At 39.8% G+C, this 23,695-nt stretch overlaps 3 protein-coding genes across 4 annotated transcripts; 1 reads left to right on the top strand and 2 right to left on the bottom strand.

The window, feature by feature from the left end:
• Positions 1-1,233: 1,233 nt before the first annotated feature.
• Positions 1,234-12,808, bottom strand: cops7a (COP9 constitutive photomorphogenic homolog subunit 7A). The gene is made up of 8 exons (XM_056380331.1): positions 12,658-12,808; positions 8,733-8,855; positions 6,979-7,054; positions 6,137-6,225; positions 5,103-5,305; positions 4,782-4,887; positions 3,232-3,401; positions 1,234-1,809 (listed from the first exon to the last, which is right to left on the bottom strand). Exons 2-8 carry the CDS (start codon positions 8,853-8,855, stop codon positions 1,770-1,772), a joined length of 807 nt encoding a protein of 268 aa, XP_056236306.1. The 5' UTR covers positions 12,658-12,808; the 3' UTR covers positions 1,234-1,769.
• Positions 12,809-14,165: 1,357 nt separating this feature from the next.
• Positions 14,166-20,616, bottom strand: cldc1 (C-type lectin domain containing 1). 2 transcript variants are annotated; one of them, XM_056380335.1, is made up of 6 exons: positions 20,070-20,613; positions 18,841-18,951; positions 16,888-17,019; positions 16,632-16,783; positions 15,342-15,463; positions 14,166-14,955 (listed from the first exon to the last, which is right to left on the bottom strand). In XM_056380335.1, exons 1-6 carry the CDS (start codon positions 20,158-20,160, stop codon positions 14,793-14,795), a joined length of 771 nt encoding a protein of 256 aa, XP_056236310.1. In that variant the 5' UTR covers positions 20,161-20,613; the 3' UTR covers positions 14,166-14,792. The 2 variants fall into 2 exon arrangements, with proteins under 2 accessions (XP_056236310.1, XP_056236311.1); XM_056380336.1 differs by lacking the exon at positions 18,841-18,951 and having other exon boundaries at positions 20,070-20,616.
• An 839-nt stretch (positions 20,617-21,455) lies between these two features.
• On the top strand, positions 21,456-23,605 carry LOC130171980 (C-type lectin domain family 4 member D-like). Its single transcript, XM_056380353.1, has 5 exons — positions 21,456-21,611; positions 21,733-21,927; positions 22,105-22,256; positions 22,345-22,466; positions 23,313-23,605. The coding sequence occupies exons 1-5, from the start codon at positions 21,590-21,592 to the stop codon at positions 23,473-23,475; spliced, it is 654 nt and encodes a 217-aa protein (XP_056236328.1). The 5' UTR covers positions 21,456-21,589; the 3' UTR covers positions 23,476-23,605.
• Positions 23,606-23,695: the final 90 nt, after the last annotated feature.

A 23,695-nucleotide genomic window follows, 5' to 3' on the forward strand; every position in this document is an offset into this window, starting at 1 on the left:
TGAACATTTAGTCCACCGCCTTGCATTGATTTTGAACCATGGGCTTGGCATTAAAGAGTCCTGCATGTGCCGATCATGTTTTTACTCGTGAGGAGCAGCTGAAAAGGCTGGAAAAATAAGGCGGCTGCATGTGTCTGAAGCTTTCCCTTATCTCTTTACCTCATATGGATTCCTCTCGCTTCAGAAAGATTAACAGGATGCTAAGGAAGAATTTCCTCTGTGTACAGTTTTTCAAACAAATGTCAATAAAATCAAGACGGGCACATGGGGAGAAATGCCACTCGAGTGTATTGAGATTCTCCACCATTCTGCTGCACAGCTAGTGTTTCCATCTCCTCTGGGCATTTTACTGATCAATCAAAGTAATTGATTGGCTTGGTTCCACTCGGAAGTTTTAATGGCCGTCTATAGTTATGAGACACATACAGCAGACGGCGCAGCAATCTGTAAACTGCGAACACCAATGCAGAACTTAGGTGTTGAATAACGCATGCAGAGTCATCACGGACACGCTCACTAGAATACACCACACGCGACTCACCTGCCACTTTCTCTCCAAATTACACGAACAACAGCCACTCCTGTCTCTCACAAACACTTGGAGAGGTGTACAGCTGTTAGAAATCACAGCTCCAGTCGGGTAAAAACTGTGAACTAATGTAGCTCTATCACACTGACTGAAATTAACACCACTATTTATAGAGGTGGGGAAGGAGTTTGGGGTGGGGGTGGGGGTGGGGGGGGGGATCATAATTTGCCTGTCTATTTCCCTATCACTGTTGCTGCTGGTCAGCTAATTGCCGCCATTAATGTCACGTTGGATGAAAAGCGGAGAATTTAGAGAAAACAGAATCAAAAGAGTGAGAAACCGGGTGGGCATGATGAAGGCAATTTTGACTGCGTGATGGAGGTACAAGGGAGGATGGCAGGCAATTTCAACAGGCAATTTTGACACTGAAATAGAAGCTCTGGGCAAAACATACTCATATGAAATATGAATGTACTTGGTGTGTGTGTGTGCGGATGTGTGTGTAGCCATGCTGGTTGCGCACAGGGGAAGCCTCAGCTCTATAATACATTAGTCTCTTTGGGGACATGCCCTAATTAATGTCTTGACCTCCTAACGGGTAGCCCCCTTTCTGTGAGTTAACATTTAGCAGTGCACCCTCCAGAGATGCACTTTGAAGTGCATTTATTAAAAGGAGTGACAGTGACATTAATGAGACAGTCGGGATAAGTACAGGGCTTTGTTTTATTTCCCAACAATTTATATTCTCTTTTTTTTTTTCTTTTTTTTTTTTTTTTTTTTTAACACGTCTCAACTCAGCAGAGAGAAGAAAATACAAAGCAACATAGAATTAACCTTAACCAAAAGAACATTTTTTCAAACCAATAGAGATACACACACATACGCGTCAAATACACTAATCCTGTTTCTGGTCAAAGGCAACTGACTCCTGCCGCAGACTGTTCTGTATTCATGTGTTACAAGCGCTATGTGTGTGTATATACACTTAGAGTCCGCCTGATAGGCTATTAACAACTGCAAGAGTGGATGTCGCACCTGTCATATCCATCAGCCAGTGTGTGTTTCTGAATCCGTCAAGGTGAGATAAGGTGTCAAGAAAAATTCCCATGAAGCGTCCTGGTTTTTAAGTGGTGTCCGTGAGCATCGGCCACATTGTCTGATGTACCCATTTGTCTGTTAACATGTCCACGTGTCCATTCATCAGTGAGAGTGTCCATCAGCGCAGCTGTCTATCTCGTCTTCAGTTGGACTTGGACCAGATTTTCCCACTGCCGCGGAGCCTGAGTGGTAAACAATAAAACAAAACAAAACACTGAATTTGTGGCTTGCTTATCAAATGAATTAAATGGTTTGCATGTTTATTTTCCAACTTCAAATACAGATGCTCTACTGAACCCGCACACTACTGTTAGCCTGGTTGCTGAAGTGCCTTTGTGTTAAAATATCTAATGACTAGTACTTCTGCAGTAAAATTGATCTCAGTGGATTTTCCATTTCTTCAAATTAAAAAGAATTTTTGAAAAGAACCAATTTCTAATAATAACTGCTGCACTATCAGTACCATCCTTTAAATAGCTTTGTAAAGAAATGGTGTCAAAACTCATTTTAATTCGAGGATTGAGGTTAAGCTATCATTAATTTGGATTTCAAAACATTAAGTGGATCTTCATTTGAATGAAGTGCAGTGCTGAGTGATGAAAATTATAGGGCTCTATGCTTCATCAAAATGTGACAGGCAGCCAGAAAATAATCACTGCTTTCTGTTCAGCATCAACAACATAAACAGCAGACGAGCAAAGCATCTCGTCTGATCACTGGAGGGGGAAATGGTTCTTTCAGGAGGAGAGCACGCGGGGCATTTGTATATCCAGTGACATTTTACAATCCAGGACAGATGTGAAATTAGCCATCGGTAATTGGGCCGGATGGAAGCAGAACAGAAAGAGAGTCCCTGATAGCGGGGTTAGAGTACTGCTGCAAAACACTGATGTACATCTGATAATAAAGCTACTTCATGCAGACACACACACGCTCACACACGAACAAACCACTTACACCAGCAGCTGGCTTTTTAATGTTTATTGAAAAAATGGAAACATAGCGGTGGTTCTCTGCTGAATTAACTTTGCTCTCTACAAGAACATTGGACTAATGGCTTTAATTTAGTGTTTGAAGTAGAGTCTTTATAGCACTGTGGTTATAACTAGGTAAATTTGTATTTATAAAGCACCTCTCAAAAACCACAGTTACAAAGTGCTTTACAGAACAAAAGAAGCAGCAATAAAAGAAACTTAATGGAAAGAACCTCCACATGCAGCTTTTTGTTCCAATTTTATGTCTTGTAGGAATAAATAGCATTTCTTGCTTGAAAAAACCTCAAAACAAACTTGATTTAAGAGCACACCAACAAGTCTGAATAAAACATAATTTCAGAAAATTATTCTACATGGCCAAACATATTTTATGGGTTCAATTTGTGAAACATTTGCTCTGCTTCAGAAAAATGAACACAATTTCTATGCAAACTCATTTTATATACAAGAGCTATAACATCAAAGATGCTGTCAGTCATGCAGACAAATACTGTCTGCATGACTGACAGCCAAACACTGTCAGTTATGCAGTCTGTATTATTCCTACGCATGTAGCCACACAGCTCAAAGTAACCGCAGAAAACACAAAGGTAATGTCACTGTACTCACCCTTTCACCTTTGAACTTTTTTTGCCTGGTTGTCGAGGTTCCTGAGAAGAGGCAGGGTCTCGCGGCTCGGCAGGCTGGTCTGCGTCCTGATTAGAGGCGGCTCCAGCTGGGGCGGGGCCTGACGATGGAGAGGCGGCGCTGGCCTTTAACGTTTTCTGTAGGTTTGAAACCTGAGGGAAAAGTGAAGAGATTAAAAAATAAAGGTTAAGCAAGAGGGATGAGTTAAAAGATAGATTCACAATTGGTTTTTTTTTCCCCAAATTTGTTTATTGGATTTTCTACAACACAGAAATGCAAAAAAAAAAAAAAGTTTTATAACAAGTTGCATTGTTGTGTTAAATGAACAGGACTTATCTATAAAGTGCAGTACAAATACATGAATAATGTTATCGAAAAAGATGTAACGAATATATAAACTAAACTAAATATAACATGTACACATTGGTCATTATATATAAATACAAAATCAGCAAGATAGAAGGAAAAAAATAAAAATAAAAACTAATATTCCAAACCCACTATTGGTACATTAGAGCGGATGGAGACATTTGATCAAATGTGTCACTCTGGAATAGCTGCAAAAACCAGCCCTTCAGCATGTGCAAAGAAAGGTCCCCATGTTTTATTAAATTCGGCAAGTGAACCGTTTATGGCACATCTTATTTTCTCCATTCTAACAAAATAATAAATGTCTTTTGATCCATAAAGAATGAGAGGGGGGTGCAGGAGATTTCCACCTCAGTAGGATCAGACGCCTGACTAATAAGGTGACAAACGCTACAAAGCCTGCCTTATATTTTGGAAGCAGCAGAGTGCGAGGTGGAACCCCAAACAGTGCTGTGATTGCTGTGGGTTCATATTGAGTCCTGATTCAATCTGAAATAGAGATGAAAACTCCTAACCAATAGGTATGTAAGGACCCCTTCTTACATTTCATTACATTTCCTAGTGGCAGGGGCTTGGTGACATCTATCGCATGTTGGGTCAACATCACTATAAATCTTAGAGAGCCTGACTAGATATCTTGAGAACGCCACTAGTCTGTCTTAAAACAATACTAATGTTTTTCCAGCTGCTCATTCTGGTCAAAACAATCCACAGTCCCTGTTATGTGTAAAAACAGACAACGTTCACGAGCTTCCGCAAAACTGAATTATTCGAATAAAGTGGGTATCTCCTAAAGGTTAAAGTTCCTTTAATATAAAAATGCCTGTTTGAGTTTCCCCAGTGTTTCCATACCTAGCTGCAGCTGAAGGACAATCACACAAAGAGGGAATTATGTAGTAAGGAGAATGTAACCTTGGGAGATACCCACTTGATTCATCCTTATTATTGCAGCAAGCAAAAACCATTTTCATTGTTCATATGGGTCCCCAGCTATTGTTTTAAGACTGACAAAAAAAAAAAAAAACAGGGAATCTGTCCCTTAAAGTGAGAGATATGAACATGCTGCTGTATGAACAACTGAGATGCAGAGAGTCCCATTTACTGGTCCGGGGGTGCGAAAGAGCGAGAGGACTGTTGGCTGACGGAATGAGGGATGGACTAACCTCTGTTTCCACTTGGACTTTGACCTTAAGCTGGCTCTCTCTATATTGGTTGGCCCTCGAGACCTGCTCCTCAATACCACACAACACTGCCTCACACCCTGTACACCTGAGAGAGAGAGAGAGAGAGAGAGAGAGAGAGAGAGAGAGAGAGAGAGAGAGAGAGAGAGAGAGAGAGAGAGAGAGAGAGAGAGAGAGAGAGAGAGAGAGAGAGAGAGAGAGAGAGAGGACAGGCATGGAGGGAGGTGCATTGTGAGTTAGGAAAACAGATAATAGAGACATAAATCTGAAGTGTGTGCACAGACACACGGCGAACATACTGACCACTCCTGCAGCGTGTTGATTATGTTTGGGAGCTCGTTGGGGCCAAGGTCACGACCCACGCTGCAGTCTACCTCCACCTGCTGGTTCCTCTGGTCCAGTTTACCCTGGATGATGTCACAGTAAACTGCCTCAATCAGCAGGTCCTCCAGCTCCCGCACATTCTTCAGCTCCAGCTGCTGCAGGAGGAGTGAGTATGGCAGGCACTGAGGGGGTTAAAAAAAAAAAAAAGACATGAAAAGACTTTAATCCTCATATTCTCTTCTTTTTTAACCAAGTTAAAAAGGCAGAGAATTTAATTCCATTTAAATAATTTGATGGAAAATGACAAAAAAATGTTGCAGTGAAATTGCATATTTGTCTAAATGTCACTGCCAGAGGAGGATGAGAGGAAAGTTTGGACTTCACTGGGCAATTAGAGAGTTCAAGCCTACATGCAGGGAAGCAGTGACATATGGCAGAGAAAAACAGGGGGCAGGAGTGAAAGAAGCAATGGTAATGGAAAGTGAGATTACGTTAAAGCAAAAAGAAAGGACAGTGCTGGTGAGAATAATGAATCAATTATTTATCAGGAGCAGAGAAGGAAAAGGGCATAAGAGGAGCAGCATGGTTGGAAGGTGCAAATGAGAGATGCCTTAAAAAAAGAACATTTAATACTTTATCATGCAGATGGAGGGAGGGGTAAGATATCTGAAATGGCATGAGAAGTAGTATTGAGTGCTGGCAACTTTTTCTTGCGACACTTAAGGCTTGTCTGTTGCTTTAGTCCTGATTTAGCAGACATTAATACAAAAACAAGCTTAGAATTACAGCCAACCTCACATAAACTTGAAAAAAAAAAAGAAAGAAAGGATTATGTGTCTAGCAAAGCCATCTTTAAAAGCAGAATTGTGAATACATCATTAATATCTTGCTGCATGATGCCTGCAGCAATATGACAGAAGCAGAAATTAGATTTATTTTCCATTTTTGAGACAAATACAACCTTATGCTTCATTTGCACTTTTCTGTAAAAAGTGGACGAGAGAAGAACAAACCTTGAGGTTGGAAGCCAAGCTGATGATCGACAGATGGCGGAGTTTGTTTCTCTGTGCGGGGGTCAGCTCCGGAAGAGAGGCTGCTCTCTCTACCAGCAGCAGACAAGAACAGAAAATAAAACAGAGACACACAATGGGGGGGGAAAATATACCTGAGCAGTGTGCAAGTGTCACTTTGCTCAGGGTCAAACAGTCACACATAATAGAGGCACTGCTTATTACTTCACACAGAGATGTGCAGGTGAGCGTGGAGCTGTTTAAGCAGTCAGAGAACAAAGTCGAGCGGAAGTTGGTCTCCAGCGACTGTGTCTCCTGCTGCCTTGCTCCCTTGATGACAGGATTCACACCCCCTAAGACTGCAGCTCTGACAGCTCCTCTAAGGGCTCCACTACACAGCTCTGTGAAAGTAAATGCGCTCCCCGTTGGTGTGACTCGAAAGGGAAGGGAACAATAAAGTAGGCTACATTCTTTTTCCAGGCTATTGGTTGATATTCAGCATAAAATTAGACATAATTAACATTCCCCTTCTTGTTGAAGCTTCCCAACAAATTACACAGACAGCAAATGAAGTCAGACAAGATGAGTTTATTGTCCATTTGTGCCAGCGCTACTGCAACACAGACAATCATCAGCCAATCATAGCGCTTGACAAAAAAGTTGCCCCGGCAGATAAAAGTACTCTAGTAATTTTGTCTGTGTATAACCTGCCTGCAGTGTCTCAGGTGAGGGTGTTTAAAGCCTCTGTGTCAGGGTGCCTGCCTTGTAGCAAAGAAATATAGCTCATAATAAAAGAGTCGCAGGCTGCCCTATTACTTATTTACATTGTGCTGCCGCTGCAATACCTTTGTAGTCGCAGTAGGTTCCATAGGCAAAGAGGTTCAGGAGCTGGTACACTGGTGCATGAGGGCCATTCTCCAGCTGTGGTTTAGTGGAAAGATAAGGGGGAAGGAGAAAATGATGTGGCAGAATGCAGAAGTAATGAGACTCTACACAAGAACTGTGCAACTGTATTTTATCTATGCAGACTGAACAGGTCTGAGCAGAGGTCTTGCTGAGACTCGGGGAGAGTGAAAGAGAGAAAGGCCGCATGGAGACCCGGCTGACAATATTCAGACATATTTGGATTCATCTGAGAGGGTTTATATTCACACCTAGCATCATAATGTGTCCACAGTGTTCCTTTCTGATTGGACATTAGGAAAAACAGCGTTTCCTGATGGCTGACTCGAAGCTATCAGCTGATGTCTGTCTTTGCCGTGAAATTCTGCAAGACTTTAGACTATAATGCAACTGCTCTACTGTAAGGATGTCTGTCCTGTTTCAAACTTTTTCACCGGTTACAATAAACACCTGGGGGAAAATCTAAGCTCTGTCACTGCAATTTTTCAATTTAGCAGGGTATTTACTAAGACTAAAGACGTACATGAGCCCAGCAGCAGTTCATCTGATTTCTATGCATGCGCATGTCTGGAAATCATTGATTGGCAAAAGATAATGTTCCCTGCTGTTGAACCACATACATTTGAAAAGAAGACACTTTTGGAAATGCAAGTGGTTATTCACCCTGTGTGTGGAACGCTGTGTGTCAGGGAAATATTATAAATAGCCATTGTTATCAGCTCAAGATCAGTAACAGAATGAGTTATGAAAACTAATGTGGGAGATTTTTGATAAAGCTTTTAAACTCCTTTAACCAGATTTTTTGTTGTGAACAGATAAAAATAACAGACCTACTTAATAAGTATTACTGGCTGCTTCAGTCATATTTCTCTGCACTGACCTGCTATGAGTCATTAAAAAGTTGAGAAAAATACATATTCAAGCAGGAAACCACTGAGGGAAGGTGACCGGTAAAGCTTCGTCATAATAACAGGCTGTTGCATTGTTGTTCTTTCATCTGAGATAACTTTCTAAAGCATCTTTATAATTTGGTGCAATATTAGTGACTTCAGCGACTGAGGTATGTTAATTGTTTGAACCATTAAGATGTTTCCTCACCTTCTCTCTCTCTCTCTCTCTCTCTCTCTCTCTCTACCTCTGTGTATCCAAGAAAAAAGTGTTGCAAAATTTTAAACCTGTTTTGTCTCAGGCATTAAACTTTAGATGCAAAGTTTGCTGCACAAAACTTTCAGCGGTGCCACTTACCTGTGCAAAACCTTGGTGTGGTCCTTGTAAATAACATGCAATTTGACTGTTTAGCCCCTTAAAAGAGCCACTAATCTTTAGAAAATATTCCCTCTGGTCAGGATTGTTCTACATTCTTCCCAGTAGTTAAGTATGGAACAATGGCACTGCACAATCATTCTCTACTGTAACAGCAGCATTTCACTCCTAAAATAGGGTGTTAACAACGTTTTCTCAAGCAAGTTTAACATAAAACATAGGTGATATTGAAATTGTATACAATTTTCCACTTGAGTCGATGATAACTATGATCCTGGTCCAATTAACCTTCTAATTGTAGTTTGGTTGATCAGAATCTCCATATACCTAGGACACATTAACACTTGTGTGATTAAGATGGATTTGTGTGCCAGGTTTGAAAAGGTCAGAATAGACAGAGAGTGAGGAAGATAAAGTGTGAGAGAGTGTTTACCTCTCTGACATTAGGCAGCTCCAGGATGTCAGAGAAAACATAGAGGCCTGGGGTTTCCAGCAGAGAGCTGACAGCCTGGGCCAGTGCTGAGCCGGACAGAGACAGGAGCTGGTCCACCTCCATCTGATGCCAGGTGACATAGGTACCAAAGACACAGTTAGCAGGTTAGACTAAGGTACTACAGAGACATAAATACTGTGAGAACAGCAGTAGAAAATACGAGAATGCTACAAATAAAATCAAGGCAATAACATCTGTTATCACCTTGGCACTCACTTTATTATGGTGTTGTAAAAAATAATGTCTAGGGACACAATGTCATAATTTTCAATAAATACTCTAGTAACAATCACAACACTCTACACAAGGACACAGCATCTAGAGATCATGTCATACCCTTTGAAACGCAGTTCAACCACTTGTGGCCTGTTGAAGAGACATCAATATGACCGAACAATACTCCCTCCTCATTTAGCGTCTAACAGACAAGTACTCTTGACCAAAGCACTTGACGACACCCACAGATTACCTGGAGAGCTACTCAAGTAGTGGATAGCACCACTGCGGGCAAAAAGTGTAATGGACGTGAAGGAGACCGTGTGCATTCATCAAAAACCATTTCCTGCTCAGAGACATGCAAATAGACTTTGAGCTGTCCACAACAGCAGAATAAGTAGTGACATTGTGATTAGACTCCACACACACACACAGACAGACACATACACAGACACAAAGGGACCATTCTCTGATGTAAAACCTAAGGTCAATGTTTTCTGTACTTTGTCCTGACTCTTGCTTAATAACCCATAAGCTTTATAGTAAAAAAAAAAAAAATTACACAAATATAAAAAAAAATAGAAGAGCTGGATGTCAGTTTGATTCGACTCGTGTGCTCCTCCCAATACAAAAGTGTCTCAACTGACAACTCAATGCGAGGAGATGTCCTGTTGACTTTGATGGCATATTTTAAGATCTTAATCCCAGTAGACACATTCTAAGACACAAGGGAAGTTTAATCTTACAGATGCATGAAAAAATTATTGCAGTTGCATCAGATCAGTTTCATTACCTGAGGCCATTTCCTAAAATTAATGCAACACAGTCTGCTGTGCTAAGAGTAGTCTGACTGGTTCTTTCTCATCTCAGCCAGTGCTGATGTATTGTATGATCCTAAATCTGATGGATTTAGAAGCACCCATACACATCTTGCATATGTTGTCCCACTGGACCACCCTCAAGGAGGTCCAAAGAGCAGATTCCCAGGTGAGCTGAACAGATGAGCAGCCATGTGTTGCAGCCAAACAAATTAACCTACACTCTGTTTCAGAAACAGTGCTTTGTTTAATTTCAGGTATTTTTAAAAGTCAAATTAAGCTCTGAATCTGAGGCTGGATTGGATCCATCTGTGTTTTTCTACTGAATTTAAAAGAAGGACAAAACTGGCTGCACATCAGTGACAGATGGCTAGAGGAATATGTGGACTCAGTCAATACGCACTTTGCAGCTGTTCAGATACAGTGTACGTTGGTGACTACTGGGATACAGAAATAAACACAAAATACAAAAAAATACAAACATTAATGAAAAACAATACTGAAAATAGCCAATAATAATTGAAGGGATCCCAAAGCGCAAAGGCATGCATAGTTACTTGTTGTGATAAATTGTTTTGTCATGCAGTAATGACCATAGATAATGACAGCATTGTTTTTGCTCTACCCTCTTCTCAATTCAAGTAGCCTATTATGTTTAATTGTGTATCATGTCGGCATAATGTGAAGGAAAATAATTTGAATTAAAACCATTCCCTTGTCCCAGTACCTTCTACTATCTTTTGTATGGTACAACAGGAACTGCAAACACTATTGAAAACATGTTACACTTGTTTTGCTACTATCAGGGCTTCATTGTTTTTGTATTGTTACAAGGAGCTTTAGATTCAAAATGGAGTTAGAGATTCTAACAGAATAAAATGTCATAAAATAATAATAATAAAAAAAGATATGAAGCTCCTAGAAGGAAAACAATTTAAAATTGGAGCTGGCAGCTGTAAGCTTCCACTGTTGTATATCATACCAAAAACTCACCAAAAACCACTCACTTCAATAGACTCTCAGCTCTATTAAGAAGTGCATGATACATTTTTCCCATAATCCTCTTCAGCCAAAGGGGACTTTAAATGGCTCTGAAGATCTCTGCAAACCACTTCTAAGATTTGACAGTTTTCTGAAATGATGTGCTGCATGCTGAATACGTTAAATGCTAAATTATGCAGTGTTTGCAGACAAATACCTGTATGTGCAGATTTGCTGATGAGCAAGTCAACTTACAACCACCAAGTCTGCAGACAGCCACTAAAAACCCATGCTGTGCAACCAAACATTGTTTAAACCCACAAAACATTATTAAAATTCTTGTGAAGCTCTCAAGCTGTCAAAAAATACCAAATATGTCAGGCTGGACTTTGGGAAAATGAGCAGAGAATGATGCAAAACATATCTAGAATATTTCCAGTGGAAGAAATGATGAAGACATAAAAACATTGAATCTTGAGTTTGAATATTTGACTCAATATAAAGATCATCACCATGATAGTGTCAAACAGTCTGGGATAATAGGATAGAAAATAACAACTGTAAAGCTACATAAGGGTTCAAAAAGGGAAAATTGTATGTTAAGGTGTTTTAACTGCATGTTGGTATTAGTGATGAGATTACTGCAATGCCCCAGTAAAGTGAATACACTGTTATTTTAAAGATAAGAGCTTAAAATAAAGTATTGGAGCAAAGATTAAGTTAATACTGGGGCATTGCAATAATCTCATGTTTTACTCAAAATGCTCAGTTCAAATTAAATTATTCAAGTGTTGAGAATTGATCAATATTGGATCAATTATTTCCAATATCATCAATCTGCCTTTTAAATGATTTGATTAATCAAAAAGTAAATAAATAGTCAGTTGGCAAAGACTGAATGATTCTCATAACAATTCCCAGTTGATAAATTGCTTGTTTCGTCCAACGAACAGTGTAAATCCCTAGTAAATTCAATTTAAATGCTCTAAGGCAGAGAAAAACTGCAGTCGCTCAGGAAATCAGAGAATGTTTGCCAGTTTAGCCTTACTAATTATTTAGACTATCAATTGATCACCTGAGTTGTTGTTGATTAACTTCTCGACTGCACCACTAACTCAACTTAATACATTTAAGCATTGATGGATACTAAACAGTAGGGTTCACAAACAAAGTGAAGGCTCTGATGATGTCAGATTTCTGATGAGGCAATGAGAAGTCAACAATATTTCTACTACGTAATGGCCGGGACTGCAAACTCAGGGAAAGACACATAACAAAAAATACTGCTTAAGAAAAGTAGACGTATAAAAATACACCAAAAAAATTACAGGAACAAAGAAATTCAGCAGCATACAGACATAACACGTATTTACTCCACTTTCACTCTTGCAATTTGTCATATGAGGCGATGATCAAGAAAAAAGGTAAATTAAGGCTTACTCAGCTAAATCTCCTAACCCTGTATTAACGTTAGCTGCATCGCTAACTTACCCGGCTAATATTAAAGCTAAGGACCTCAGCTGACAGCAGGCATTGGTGCAAGTGACAGATAAAGTACTAAATGTACAACACACTCCTATGATTTCAGATAGAAGAATGCTTTTACACTGACAATTCTCATTAAAGTGTTGTTATTTATTATTGAAGCTCCATGTGTCATGCTAGCCCGGTTGCTAACGGCTAACTAACCGCAAGGCTTCACACAACCGCTGATGCTGGGCCTCAGTTCATTTAAAGCCGATCTGGTGTTTATATCTTACCCACAGGCTGAAAAACTAATATCAGAATCGGATATGCGCGTAAATGTTAGCACAACATGTAATAATAAGGCTGTATATGTTCAAATTTACCTTGTTGTGTTGGTTTCTAGCAGGTAGCCTCCCTCTCGATTGTTCAGCTCACGTCAGCACACGTATGACAACAAAAGCAGCGTAATCTCTGATTGGATAGTACAGGGAATGGGCGGGACGAGTGCAGCCGTCAATCAGCATCTGTATCCTCGGATTAGAGAGAACAGCGTCATCTAGCGGTGCTAAGGTGTTCTCCACCGAGATCCCAAGGTGAGATCAATACCTTGTGATGTTCCTCAGCCAAATGTTAAGTATCACAAAATGTTTAGAGGAACGACTTTTGATCAGTGACTTTTCCCTCTTCTGGTTTCTAAAAGTCCTTCAAATTAAACAGCCAAAGAAGGCAAAATTATTCTTTGGTGGAATTTACACAAATCATGCCTGCACTGAAGCCATAACATGTGACAAGTGGTCATAAATACACTATAATATAAATATACTTCATTTAAATTCATCACAAGCCGAAAAGGGTGGGGCCACTGTCTAATAGGGGCACAATTTATAAGAGTTTATAAGCTGTAAATAATGCCTTAATCAATGGCTAATAGATATTTTACTAATGCTTTACAGATTAGTTTTTAAACAATTAAAAAGAGCAACTTTTGTCTTGCCAATTTATGGAGAGTCCTCCTCCTGCACAACACTTTGATCCCTCCAATGGACTGTTCAAAAAGGGCTGCAAAACGTGGACCACAACCCATTTATAAACTACGATTATCAACATTTACAACTGCATTTATTATGTTACCATTTATTAACCTATATGTAGAGTATGACCAGCTGTTGATATTCGGGCAAAACATCAAACAGTACAAATGTAGAGAGACCAGTATAATAACAGTAACAGTTGATAGTAAGAGCTGTTGTTATTGCACTTTCAAGTGAAGAAGTATCCATTCTGTTGTTTCTCTCTTCCATCAGTGTTTTGGTAATGTGTGTTTCCATTTGGTAAAAATGCTCTTATAAATATTGGTAAACCATTAAGAAGTACATAAAATTTCACAGCCAGTCAACTACACTTACAAATCTTAATGAATCATTAATAAATAGTTCTACAATAATCCAATAAGTTAGCAGCTGTAAATGCAGTTGTAAGCCGTTTATAAACTGATTTTAGGCCATATGTCCTGCAGCCCCTTTCCAGATCAGAAGTGGTTCAACAGGCCACTGGAGAGGTTTCCCTAACGAATTACAGAGCTAAAGAGTTCACTTAAAAGACATGAAAAGTCCAGTAGTGGAGGAAGATTTCCCTCAATCTGCCAACCACAATTGGTGTTTTTAATGGCTTATAACTGATCTATAAAGCATTAGTAACTGATGTATTAACCATTACAAACTCCAGCAGCTTATAAACCCTTTATGAAAGGTGCTTTATCAGTAAATAGTAACCACTCTTCGGCAGTATTGTAGGCTACAGTTACGTAAGTGACTAGACTTCAACTGGTCAACTTGACAGTAGGCTGTATGGAAGTGTGAATTTCATATAGATATCAAAAAGGTAGACTATATAAAAAAGACCATTTTATTGATGTTTGTTTCATACATTTCGTCTCAAAAGTCTGGAATATAACAGAGAAGCAACACAGTTCAGCTAAAACAAATAACAACCAAACCAACATAAAATCAACAGTGTTATTTCTTAAATAATTTGCTGCTCGGTATTAAGTTGTTATGCTGCACAAATCTCTCCCAAAGATGAACAGGAAAGATGAATATAAAAACAGTAGGGTTCTACCCTTCTGGGTTCTGTCAAAGTCTAATTTTTTTTTTAATATTGGTATCTTTGTCAAAAATCTGTGCAATGCCTGTGCATTCTCTATGTTTTTTCCTTTTGAATTTACTTTAAAACAGAAATACAATAGTAGGCTACCATTATGAGACCCCCTCCCTATTTCCTCCAAGTGCTATATCTCAACACAATGTGCAGATTTTCAGCAACTATAACTTCAAGGAATAAAAACAATGTCTCCTGTGCATATGCGGGAAGTCACAAAAAGTAATTTTTTGGTCTGTAAACATGAGTTTTATTTTCTGTAATCCCAAATATGTAGCAATTACTTTTAGGTTTTTCTTTCACAACCCTGTGTAGTTTTCCAGACTTTCAGCTTGTGCAATATTGTCAGTTGTGTAAGGATTCAGTTGAGTTGAATGGCATCCATCTGGCAGATTCGTTTATAAATGTGATCACAAGGAACATCAAACCATGTCTTTGAGTGGCTATCCAAGGTGGCACAGTCCTCTCCGTGTTCCCCTCCTGACTGGTGGTTATCTGGCTCTGAGCTCCACTGATCCCAATATCTGTGAGAGAGGGAGAGTGCAGGAAAGTGGGATAGATAGGGTAAGCTATAAATAACAGATGTGAACATCTCTGACAAATGTGAAAAACAAGCTCACCCAGCTCCTTGATTTGTTGATGATGAAATGTTTGAGCTCTGATTTATCTGAGGCTTTGCTATAAGAATGGACAGCATGTGCCTCCTGCATTTATAGTTTTTACACTTATTTTGGTGATGTGAATGTTTCTTATATTATATATTTATAATTTTTATACCATTAAGCCTGGTAAAACAGGCTGGTTAATATGCTTTTGATGGCTTAGGCCCTCCCTGGAAGGTTTATTCACTATCATAAAAATTGAAAACAAATACAGCAACTTAAATGACTTTACGCATCCGATAATTTACTTGTGTTGCAGTGTCGTGTTGTCCACCCATCTCCAGTCTCCTTCGAGCTCTATATCAGACAGGCCGATCCAGAAGTGGTAATCAAATCCACCGATTCTCCTGGCTTCTTTCTCCAGAGTGTCCTTGAAATGACACACATGCTTATGTTTGTACAAAATTACCTTATGCATTCTTAGCCTCTGACTTACAGCCACATTAAACACAAACACTTTGTTGTAACTGTATTATTATTATTATCATACTGCAAAGGATCTTCAGCTGCATTGGTAAACCAAACCCACATCTTTAAAGACCCAAAGTGTGACTGAAAATTAAACATTTAAGGCATATTTACATGCTTAATAGGCCTTTTTTTTACCACAGATATTTTGACTTATTGTAGCAGGAAACTTCAAGTGTCCCAGTAAGCCATGACACTGTGACAGTAAGCCAGCACGCACAATACCAGGACCTTGAAACTGAAGCACCTAAATGAAATTGAGCCATCATTCATTTTATTGTTTATCCCTGTGCGTTTCCTACTGTGACATGTCAACTGAATCTATACAAAATCTGATAAAGGTGTTATCTGTTCTGCCCCTAACAAGGTGAAACAAAGCTGAAAGGGGAGTCACTTAGATGTCAGTCAAGCACATAGACTGTCTATGGGTCAAGCACAATCCTGAGTAGAGGAGATCAAGTATGGGTGGATCATCGTGTTATTCTAGTGTTTACAGACATGACAAGAACAAATCAAAGATTATAAACAATAGACTTGATTATTTGGAAATAACTAAAATGAATGATGGCTGAATTCCATTTAGCTGCTTCAGTTTCAGGGTCCTGGTATTGTGCATACTGGCTCACTGACACGCTGTCAGAGAACACGTGACTAGAACAGAACCATCGTTAAAGTTATTTGTAACACCTGCGGTGCAAAAGGCCTGTGCTTAACTTCAAGCTAACTTCTAATCTTAAAGTGTGCCTTTGCAGAAGTAGACCAGATAGAGTAACCTTGCCTTGCAAAGGTGTCTTCATGTTCCCCATCATCACACACACACACACACACACACACACACACACACACCCTCATGTCTTAAGTTTTCCTGTCTTGCGGACAGCACACAGTAACCGACCCAATTAAGGGGAATGAGGAACACCTGTGCCGGTCAGCAGGGCTCCACAGACAAAGTGTTCACTTCTGTCTAAGTCTGCTGATGAGTTGTGTCCACTTCAGCCCCATACACACACACACACACACACACACACACACACACACACACACACACACACCCACACTAGCACACGCACATGCTGTTCCACGGTGTGCAGTATGGTGAGGTGGCCTCCCATCTCTGCACAACTGTCTCTGCTCTTCAGCCAGTCCAGCTTGTCGCTGCTGAAATAGTAACACTGATCCCCGACATGAAGCCATCCTTCAGGACACTCGCTGCACTGCTTAACTGTTAATGAGAGAGAAAGAGCAAGATAAAAGGGTGAGGGGAACACTAAATCAAAGACAGCAGGAAATGAGGATCATGTACATGTTTGATCTACATCTTGCCACCTGTCTTTGAACAGCTCAGTCCCAGGGCGGTGTAGTTTTTACACAGCTGGATGTAACGTCTGTGCACCGAGTTCAGTTTCTGACCTGGAGATGACGAGTCCACGGAGGCACCTGGCTGTGGCCTGCCAATCACTGAGAAATAGACAGGTAGGTAGGTAGGTAGGTAGGTAGGATAGGCACCTGATAAAAAAGTTAAGTGGTCAACAAAGTTATTGCAGTTCATCTTGAGAGGAAAATGAATGCCTGTGCCAAATTTTATGATGAACCATCCAATAGTTGTTTCCCTTAAAACTAGAAATGTCAACCTCATGGTGGTTCCTACAGGAAAAGTCAGGGGATCACCAAAGTCAGTAGGACTCTGGGGACCATAAATGTCTCTACAAAATGTCATGGCAATCCCTCCAATAGTTGTTGAGATATTTCAGTCTGGACCAAAGTGATGTGACATTGGCATTGCCATCCACAAAATCACGACTAAAAATGGATACAATTTTCAGACTGTTGTGTTTCCCCATTCACCACTAACTTCTCCCTCCTCAAACATACGCCTGTCCTCTGTGCAGTTTGTGAATCTCTGTAGGACTTTATTGCTGCTGTTGCTGGAATAATTGAGTTTATATGAGCTCCCTCGCGGCTGTAAGAAATTATCATTTACAATGTGAACTTAGTCTGGTTTCACTGCCACATATTTCTCCACAGTCATGTTTCCTCTGTTTATGTTTACTAATTCTCCTTTGCCCACTAAAACATTAAAAAGTTATTTCCGTAATGCTTTCTAAGAAGACTAATTGATGTAATATAAGTCATAAATACAGATAATGGCCGTATATATTTTTGGCTTTATATCAAGATAGAGAGTGGCAAAATGACGTCATACAGACACAAACAATAACTCAGAATGAATGTGTAATATTGTTGGGAAACCAAAGGTCAAGCACCTGTGTGACCTTGAGTTTATTCAGCATAATGTTTGCGGTGTTTTAACTTCATTAACTGTTACCTGTTTCATTGTGGTTAGAGAATTACGTCAGAGTTAGTGTTCACGGTAAAAACGTATTTTTCTGGCTAAGACTAATGACAACACCATTTCCTGGTGAGCCTGCCAAGGTACTGAGATCAAATGTGGTTTAAACCAAGACTTCACAAAAACCAACATGATACACTACTGTGTTTTAAAATTGTCTGTCACAGATATTTGTAACATTAAATGGTAAAATTGTACTAAATTATTAACATGGCACATATTTTTTCCACTAATGTACCATTGCAGCAGAAATAAAATATATATATGTATTGTATATCTTATCCTAACTGGCCCACAATGGGAATACTTAACTGACAGGAATATTTATGATACAGTAAATAATATGCACTTCTATGCCATATTCATGAAGTTGAATAAAATCAATCATTAAATATTTTCTCTATCAAGAGTCTCACAATATGTTGCAGATCCCAGTCTCATAAAAAGTGTTAGATGTTTCTCTTTTTCCTTCTCTTGTTGTAAGACATGCAAGTAATTATTTTCAGACACTAAAATTGTACTCAATAGCTTGTGTGTGTTTGTCTTTGAATTTGTGTGTGCGGTGGTGGTGATTGATCAAGGGTGTACAGCCCCAGTGGTGTTTGTTCGAAATGAGAGAGTGTCCTCACAAGCACATTAACAGGCTGAGCTGCCAGAGACTCTTGGCCCTGCAGGAAAAATATTTCACAATTATGGACTTTTGTGCTTTTTCTATTACATGACCCTCACTGGACTGGAGAGAACGCTTTATCTTTTTTATTGCCAATTATAGGTGTCCAAAAGCACACTGAGCTGAAATAAAGAGAGAATAATCAGGCAGGCCGAGGAATAGAGTGAGACATACAGACAGAGAGACAGACGGGCAGATATACGCGCTCAGACTGGAGGGCAGGAAACGCAGGAGGCTGTAAGACAGTGTTTATACTCACAGAGCACAGTGAGTACGATGTTGGCACAGATGGAGGCCAAAAAGCCAATAAGCATCAGGAGAGCTGTCTGACTCCTCAAACACTCAATGCCCCGCTTCCGTCCCTGGGAGCCTGATTAGACACAAAACAGTCCACAGCATGGTAGCTGTCAATTCACTACTTTTAATCCTCTGGTGTAGCGCTGAGTGCAGACTTTGAGTAAGAGGAGATTGCAGAGCTGAACCACTTGACCAGAATTTAGCTTCATAACATTTACCGTTCCCAAAAGATAAAATGTCTGCTGAAAGTTTAGTCGAATGGATGCTCTGATTATGTGTCTCACAGAGTCACGTAAACACACAAACACTAAGATAAACACACCTATAAGCACATAATGACATTGGAATATTATTACTGATGCACAGATGTGTAAGCAGCAGTTTAATGTTGAGGCTGGTTGAGGTGAAGCCAATTTTAACTACACTTTACATACTGCTGGTCAGTTGAAGCTGTAACAATGCATCATATTTTATAATGATAATAATATACTTTGTATGTAAAGTCTTAATCAGCAAAGTAACATGTAACTACAGCTTTCAGGTGAATGTCGTGGAGTAAAAAGTCAAGTTCACCCCTCCAAAAGGCTGTGGAGCAGAAGCATAAAGTGGCGTAACAAGGAAATACACAAGTTAAGATGAAGTACCTTAAAAGTGTAGTTGAGTACTGTACTTAGTTAACTGTTGACTGTATATTCAGTGTTACATACAGGGACACCAGATAAATCTGAGGGGTTGTGAGATGATGAGGAAAGATGAAAAAACAAAACATTTGATTCATAAATAATTTTTCAGTTTTTGAACTTTTTCTCCAATCTTTGATTTTTGGTAAGATATTGGATCCTTTGAACATTTATTGAAATAAAACCATTTGGGAATCACTATTTGGAGAAATATAACCCCGCCTACACACTGCCTTTTGCGAAATGCCAGAGCCAAAATTGAAACCACTGGAGTAATAATTAACAGTGTTGTATTTTGTATTATCCATTTTGTAAAATCTTCATTTGAAGTCTAAACTAAAGCTAAAACTGTCAAATAGCCTTAATGTAGTGGAGTAGAAAGAACAATATGTCCCTCTAATATGTTGTGGAACAGAAGTATAAAGGAGATACTGAAGTAAAGTACCCCAAAATTGTACTTAAGTACCGTACTTGAGTAAATGTACTATATAACTATAATACTACAAAATACCGTTGCTGTGTTGGAGTATGGGCCTATTCCCTCCAGGTGTTGGCTCCTCGGTGAACTCCTGTAGGCTGCTGTAGTTTTCTCCCTCCTCCATGTCTGCAGTGTCCTTGTTAACTCTCTCACTTTGTCCCTCTTTATGCTGCACCTCCTCTGGTCCCTAAAGGCTTTGGTATCTTCTCTCCCAAGCAGCAATATTTCTCCATGAAATTAAATTTGTCCCTGCTGGTTGATTTATCGAGGCACGTTCCTCTGCCTACAACACTGCTGCAGTGTGAAACAAATGTGCTCAGAGAAACGCTGTGCGATTAAACTGTGCAGTACCTTCAGTCCCCCCACCCCAAAAAAAAAAAAATTCAGCTTTTTTGTTAAGTATTTTCTGAAAAATAGGAGACTCTGTTAATCCAAACTGGTAGTTTTTTTTCCCTCAGTTTGTTGGCTCTGTGTGACGGATTTCTGCTAGTTGCTCTGGTTTCACTGTCAACTTGCCATATATTGCACAACAGCACCAGTCATTTCTTCACTCTTTTGCTCGGTTTGGAGCGAAGCACTGATTCTGGGAATGACAGATGTGTGGTAGATGACACGGCATATTATGTGAGAATGTGACTCAGAGGAGGAGAAAAAGTTTTTCAAAGATAGGTGGGAAAAAAAAAAACCTGAGTACCTTCAACTTCCTGACATTAATTAAAATTGGGGCTGTGACAAGGTTGTGATGGGAAAGCAGGTGGGAGCTGTGTGTGCACTGATTTTTTTTTATTTAATTTTTACAAAGAAGGGCCAAGCTCTGAATCAGCACAGAGATTCAGATGATAAGAATTTTTGGTGATGTACAACCACAAATTGTAGCTCACTAGTGCGTACTCAGAGATAATAACCAAATACTCCTCTGCTTTAATTAATTTGGTTTGAATAATACGAACTCATGAAGTACAAGAGCTGACAATGGCTGTGGGAATAAGGTGCCAAGAAAAAAATAAAAAATAAATGGGACATGTACCAAAAAAACATGTTGACACTCTTCTGGAGCAACAGAGTGGGCATCTGGTGTGCCTGTGTGGTGTAGAGGTGATATTGCTGCAGCTGCTCTCCTAACGGAGAGAATACAAATAACCCCTTAGCACACGGAAAAGATGCACGCACACGCTGTACAGGTCAATGCTGAATCACTGTTTTGAGACCTTCATCTTTGCCAATTTAAAAAAAAAAAAAAGAATAATGGCACAGGGAAGGAACTTTGCTCATGTAACAGTAAATAAGGCATGAACCTGCATGCCAGAGATTCATCATCAGATGTTTGTTTAGCTAATCCGATATGGCAGGTCATCAATGGTTTGGCTACGAGATATTGCACCATCTGAGTTTACACACTTTGATGATCATTAAGAGTCCAATCTGTGTGGTAGATTTGTGCAATCTGTACTTTCCATTCCCTCCTCTTGGTACACAAACTGCTCTATAAAACACCCAGAGGGCAGAGAGAGGAGAAGCCAAAGTTTGTGATATTCTTCAGCCTGACAGCCACTATGAACCTCATCAAAACCAAAGGTAAGACCTCCCTACTTTATACAGCGTGCAGAAGAGATGTCTTTGTCTGTGCGTCTGCTGGCATGTGCTTTAATTTTATATCCACTTTTTTTTTATTACCCTCTACTGTCCATCTAATCAGGTGCCCTGGGGATCAGAGGCCACATCATGCGTTATGTTCTCATTGGCCTGTTGGTGTCTGAAGCCATCTCTCAGGCTGCAAGCAGTCCAGAGGAAGAAGTAGCCTTACTAAAGCTGAGACTAAACTCTTTGAAGACTCGCTACAAGGACCTGTGCAACCAGTACTCCTCCCTGGCAGCCAACTGCTCAGCTCCAGGTACTGTACTTTCCTCTTCTGGGCTCCGGCAGATGGATGATAATTCATCACTAGTTTATGTAGCCTACGTTCTTTTGCACTCCCACATGTTCTGCATCATTTGTGAAACTGTTAACTTGAATTTTTATTTTTTTGGATGTTTGGACGATCATTTCTCTTACCAATCTCCCCTCATAGGGCTCACTTGCTCCGAGTGTCCTCCCCAGTGGTTTCAGGTCGGGGATAAGTGCTTCCACATCAGAACTGACAAGAGGGACTGGCTTGACAGTGAAAATAACTGTACAGCATCAGGCGGACATCTTGCCATCTTAACCACTAGAGAAGAACATGTAAGTGTTTCTGTGTCTTTTTTATGCATTGCAATGTATTTGTTAATTCAAAAAAAGGCCTATAAATGTGGTTGTAATACATTTTTAGGAAGCCGTGGAAAAAGAAAGCAGAAGGATTGGAGGGTTTTACAAAGACTACTGGATTGGACTGACTGACGCTGAGACTGAAGGAGAATGGAAATGGGTGGACAAGTCAAACCTTACAAACTCGTATGTATAAAATTACAAAAATTCAAATTATTGTCTCTACATTAACAAGCATCCTGATGATGGTTTAATAACCGTAAACCAAATGCAGAGCAGCTGTAGCAACTGCCTGTACAGACTGAGAGCTGTACATAGGATCTATAGACTTACAATGAAGGCCTTGGTTTTTACTGTACAGATAACATCCAGTGCGACACCTACACAAGATTAATTCTGTGCATTTTCATGTAAGGATAGGAATTACAATAAAGGCTTTTACTATGTTGGAAACATCTGAAATTCAGCCAGAAATCAGGACAAGAAAAATGCAAATACATCTGAGACAGGTTCACTGAGTTTGCCAAGACCTTAGAGAATATTAATGTGTGAGCTGACCTTGTTGAGCAGATGCAGTGTAAAGCACAAGCGTCTGTGGAGCTTATTCTTGTCACTGTGTGTGTTTACGCATGCAGACCTCAGATATTTCTAACAGTGACTGGCCATAGTCATTTCCTAACTATCGCCGAGTACAAAGTACAGTTGAGTCGAATGTCATTAGTTTTGCAGGTATTAAGCCATAACCGTTATTTTTGACCTGATGATGGCGCTACATATGAAAGTGAGGATCGGATCACAGGCGTCATGAGAACGATTCATCCATAAACGTTGAGACATTTTACACAAACCTCATGGTGGTGCTAGAGGAAAAGTAACAAGAATTCATCCTCTGGGAACCATGAATAGGTAATATTATACATAATAGGCAAGTTAGCATATCTAGAAACAGATTCCCTGTCACAGAATGGGTGGCAAGTGCCACAAGTGCCGAGCACCACACACTGAATTTTTTCTCTCTTTCCCATTGTGAAGATTTTGGGACAGCCTGAAATCGGAGCCAGACAACAACCAGTCCGGTGGACCGGAGGGAGAGGACTGCGTGGTGGTGGACGGCCACTCTCAGACCTGGTTCGATGTGCCCTGTACCTTCCTGTATCCCCGAATCTGTCAGATGGACGCCATCCCGCTCAAGTGACCTCCCTCCCCCCTTCCTCACCATCGGACCACGACACATATATGAAAGATTATGATGCTTTATTGAAAATATTCATCATTTACTTCTTTATGGTGCCTTTTCATCAATAAATCAACATAATTCTGTCAAAGGATCCTGTTTTTATTTGAAGTAATAAAGCGTCATTGTCTGTGTACAAATAATATAAATGTGTATATCATATAAATATTTATAGAAGTAA

Source organism: Seriola aureovittata, chromosome 7, assembly GCF_021018895.1.
Source record: "Seriola aureovittata isolate HTS-2021-v1 ecotype China chromosome 7, ASM2101889v1, whole genome shotgun sequence".
NCBI classification, from domain to species: Eukaryota; Metazoa; Chordata; class Actinopteri; order Carangiformes; family Carangidae; genus Seriola; species Seriola aureovittata.

Bases quoted from the DNA above. Each gene is read 5' to 3' on its own strand.
- cops7a (XM_056380331.1), bottom strand. From the start codon at position 8,855: ATGGAGGTGGACCAGCTCCTGTCTCTGTCCGGCTCAGCACTGGCCCAG. The intron at 7,055-8,732 runs GTAAACACTCTC...ACTAAACCACAG, and splicing joins AGCTGCCTAATGTCAGAGAG to CTGGAGAATGGCCCTCATGC. The intron at 5,306-6,136 runs GTTTGTTCTTCT...TAACCCCCTCAG, and splicing joins GCTTGGCTTCCAACCTCAAG to TGCCTGCCATACTCACTCCT.
- LOC130171980 (XM_056380353.1), top strand. From the start codon at position 21,590: ATGAACCTCATCAAAACCAAAG. The intron at 21,928-22,104 runs GTACTGTACTTT...CTCCCCTCATAG, and splicing joins AGCCAACTGCTCAGCTCCAG to GGCTCACTTGCTCCGAGTGT. The intron at 22,257-22,344 runs GTAAGTGTTTCT...ATACATTTTTAG, and splicing joins TAACCACTAGAGAAGAACAT to GAAGCCGTGGAAAAAGAAAG.
- cldc1 (XM_056380335.1), bottom strand. From the start codon at position 20,160: ATGGAGGAGGGAGAAAACTACAGCAGCCTACAGGAGTTCACCGAGGAG. The intron at 18,952-20,069 runs GTATTTTGTAGT...GTGTCTAATCAG, and splicing joins CATACTCCAACACAGCAACG to GCTCCCAGGGACGGAAGCGG. The intron at 15,464-16,631 runs GTGCGTGTGCTA...TGTCATTTCAAG, and splicing joins TGCACACCGTGGAACAGCAT to GACACTCTGGAGAAAGAAGC.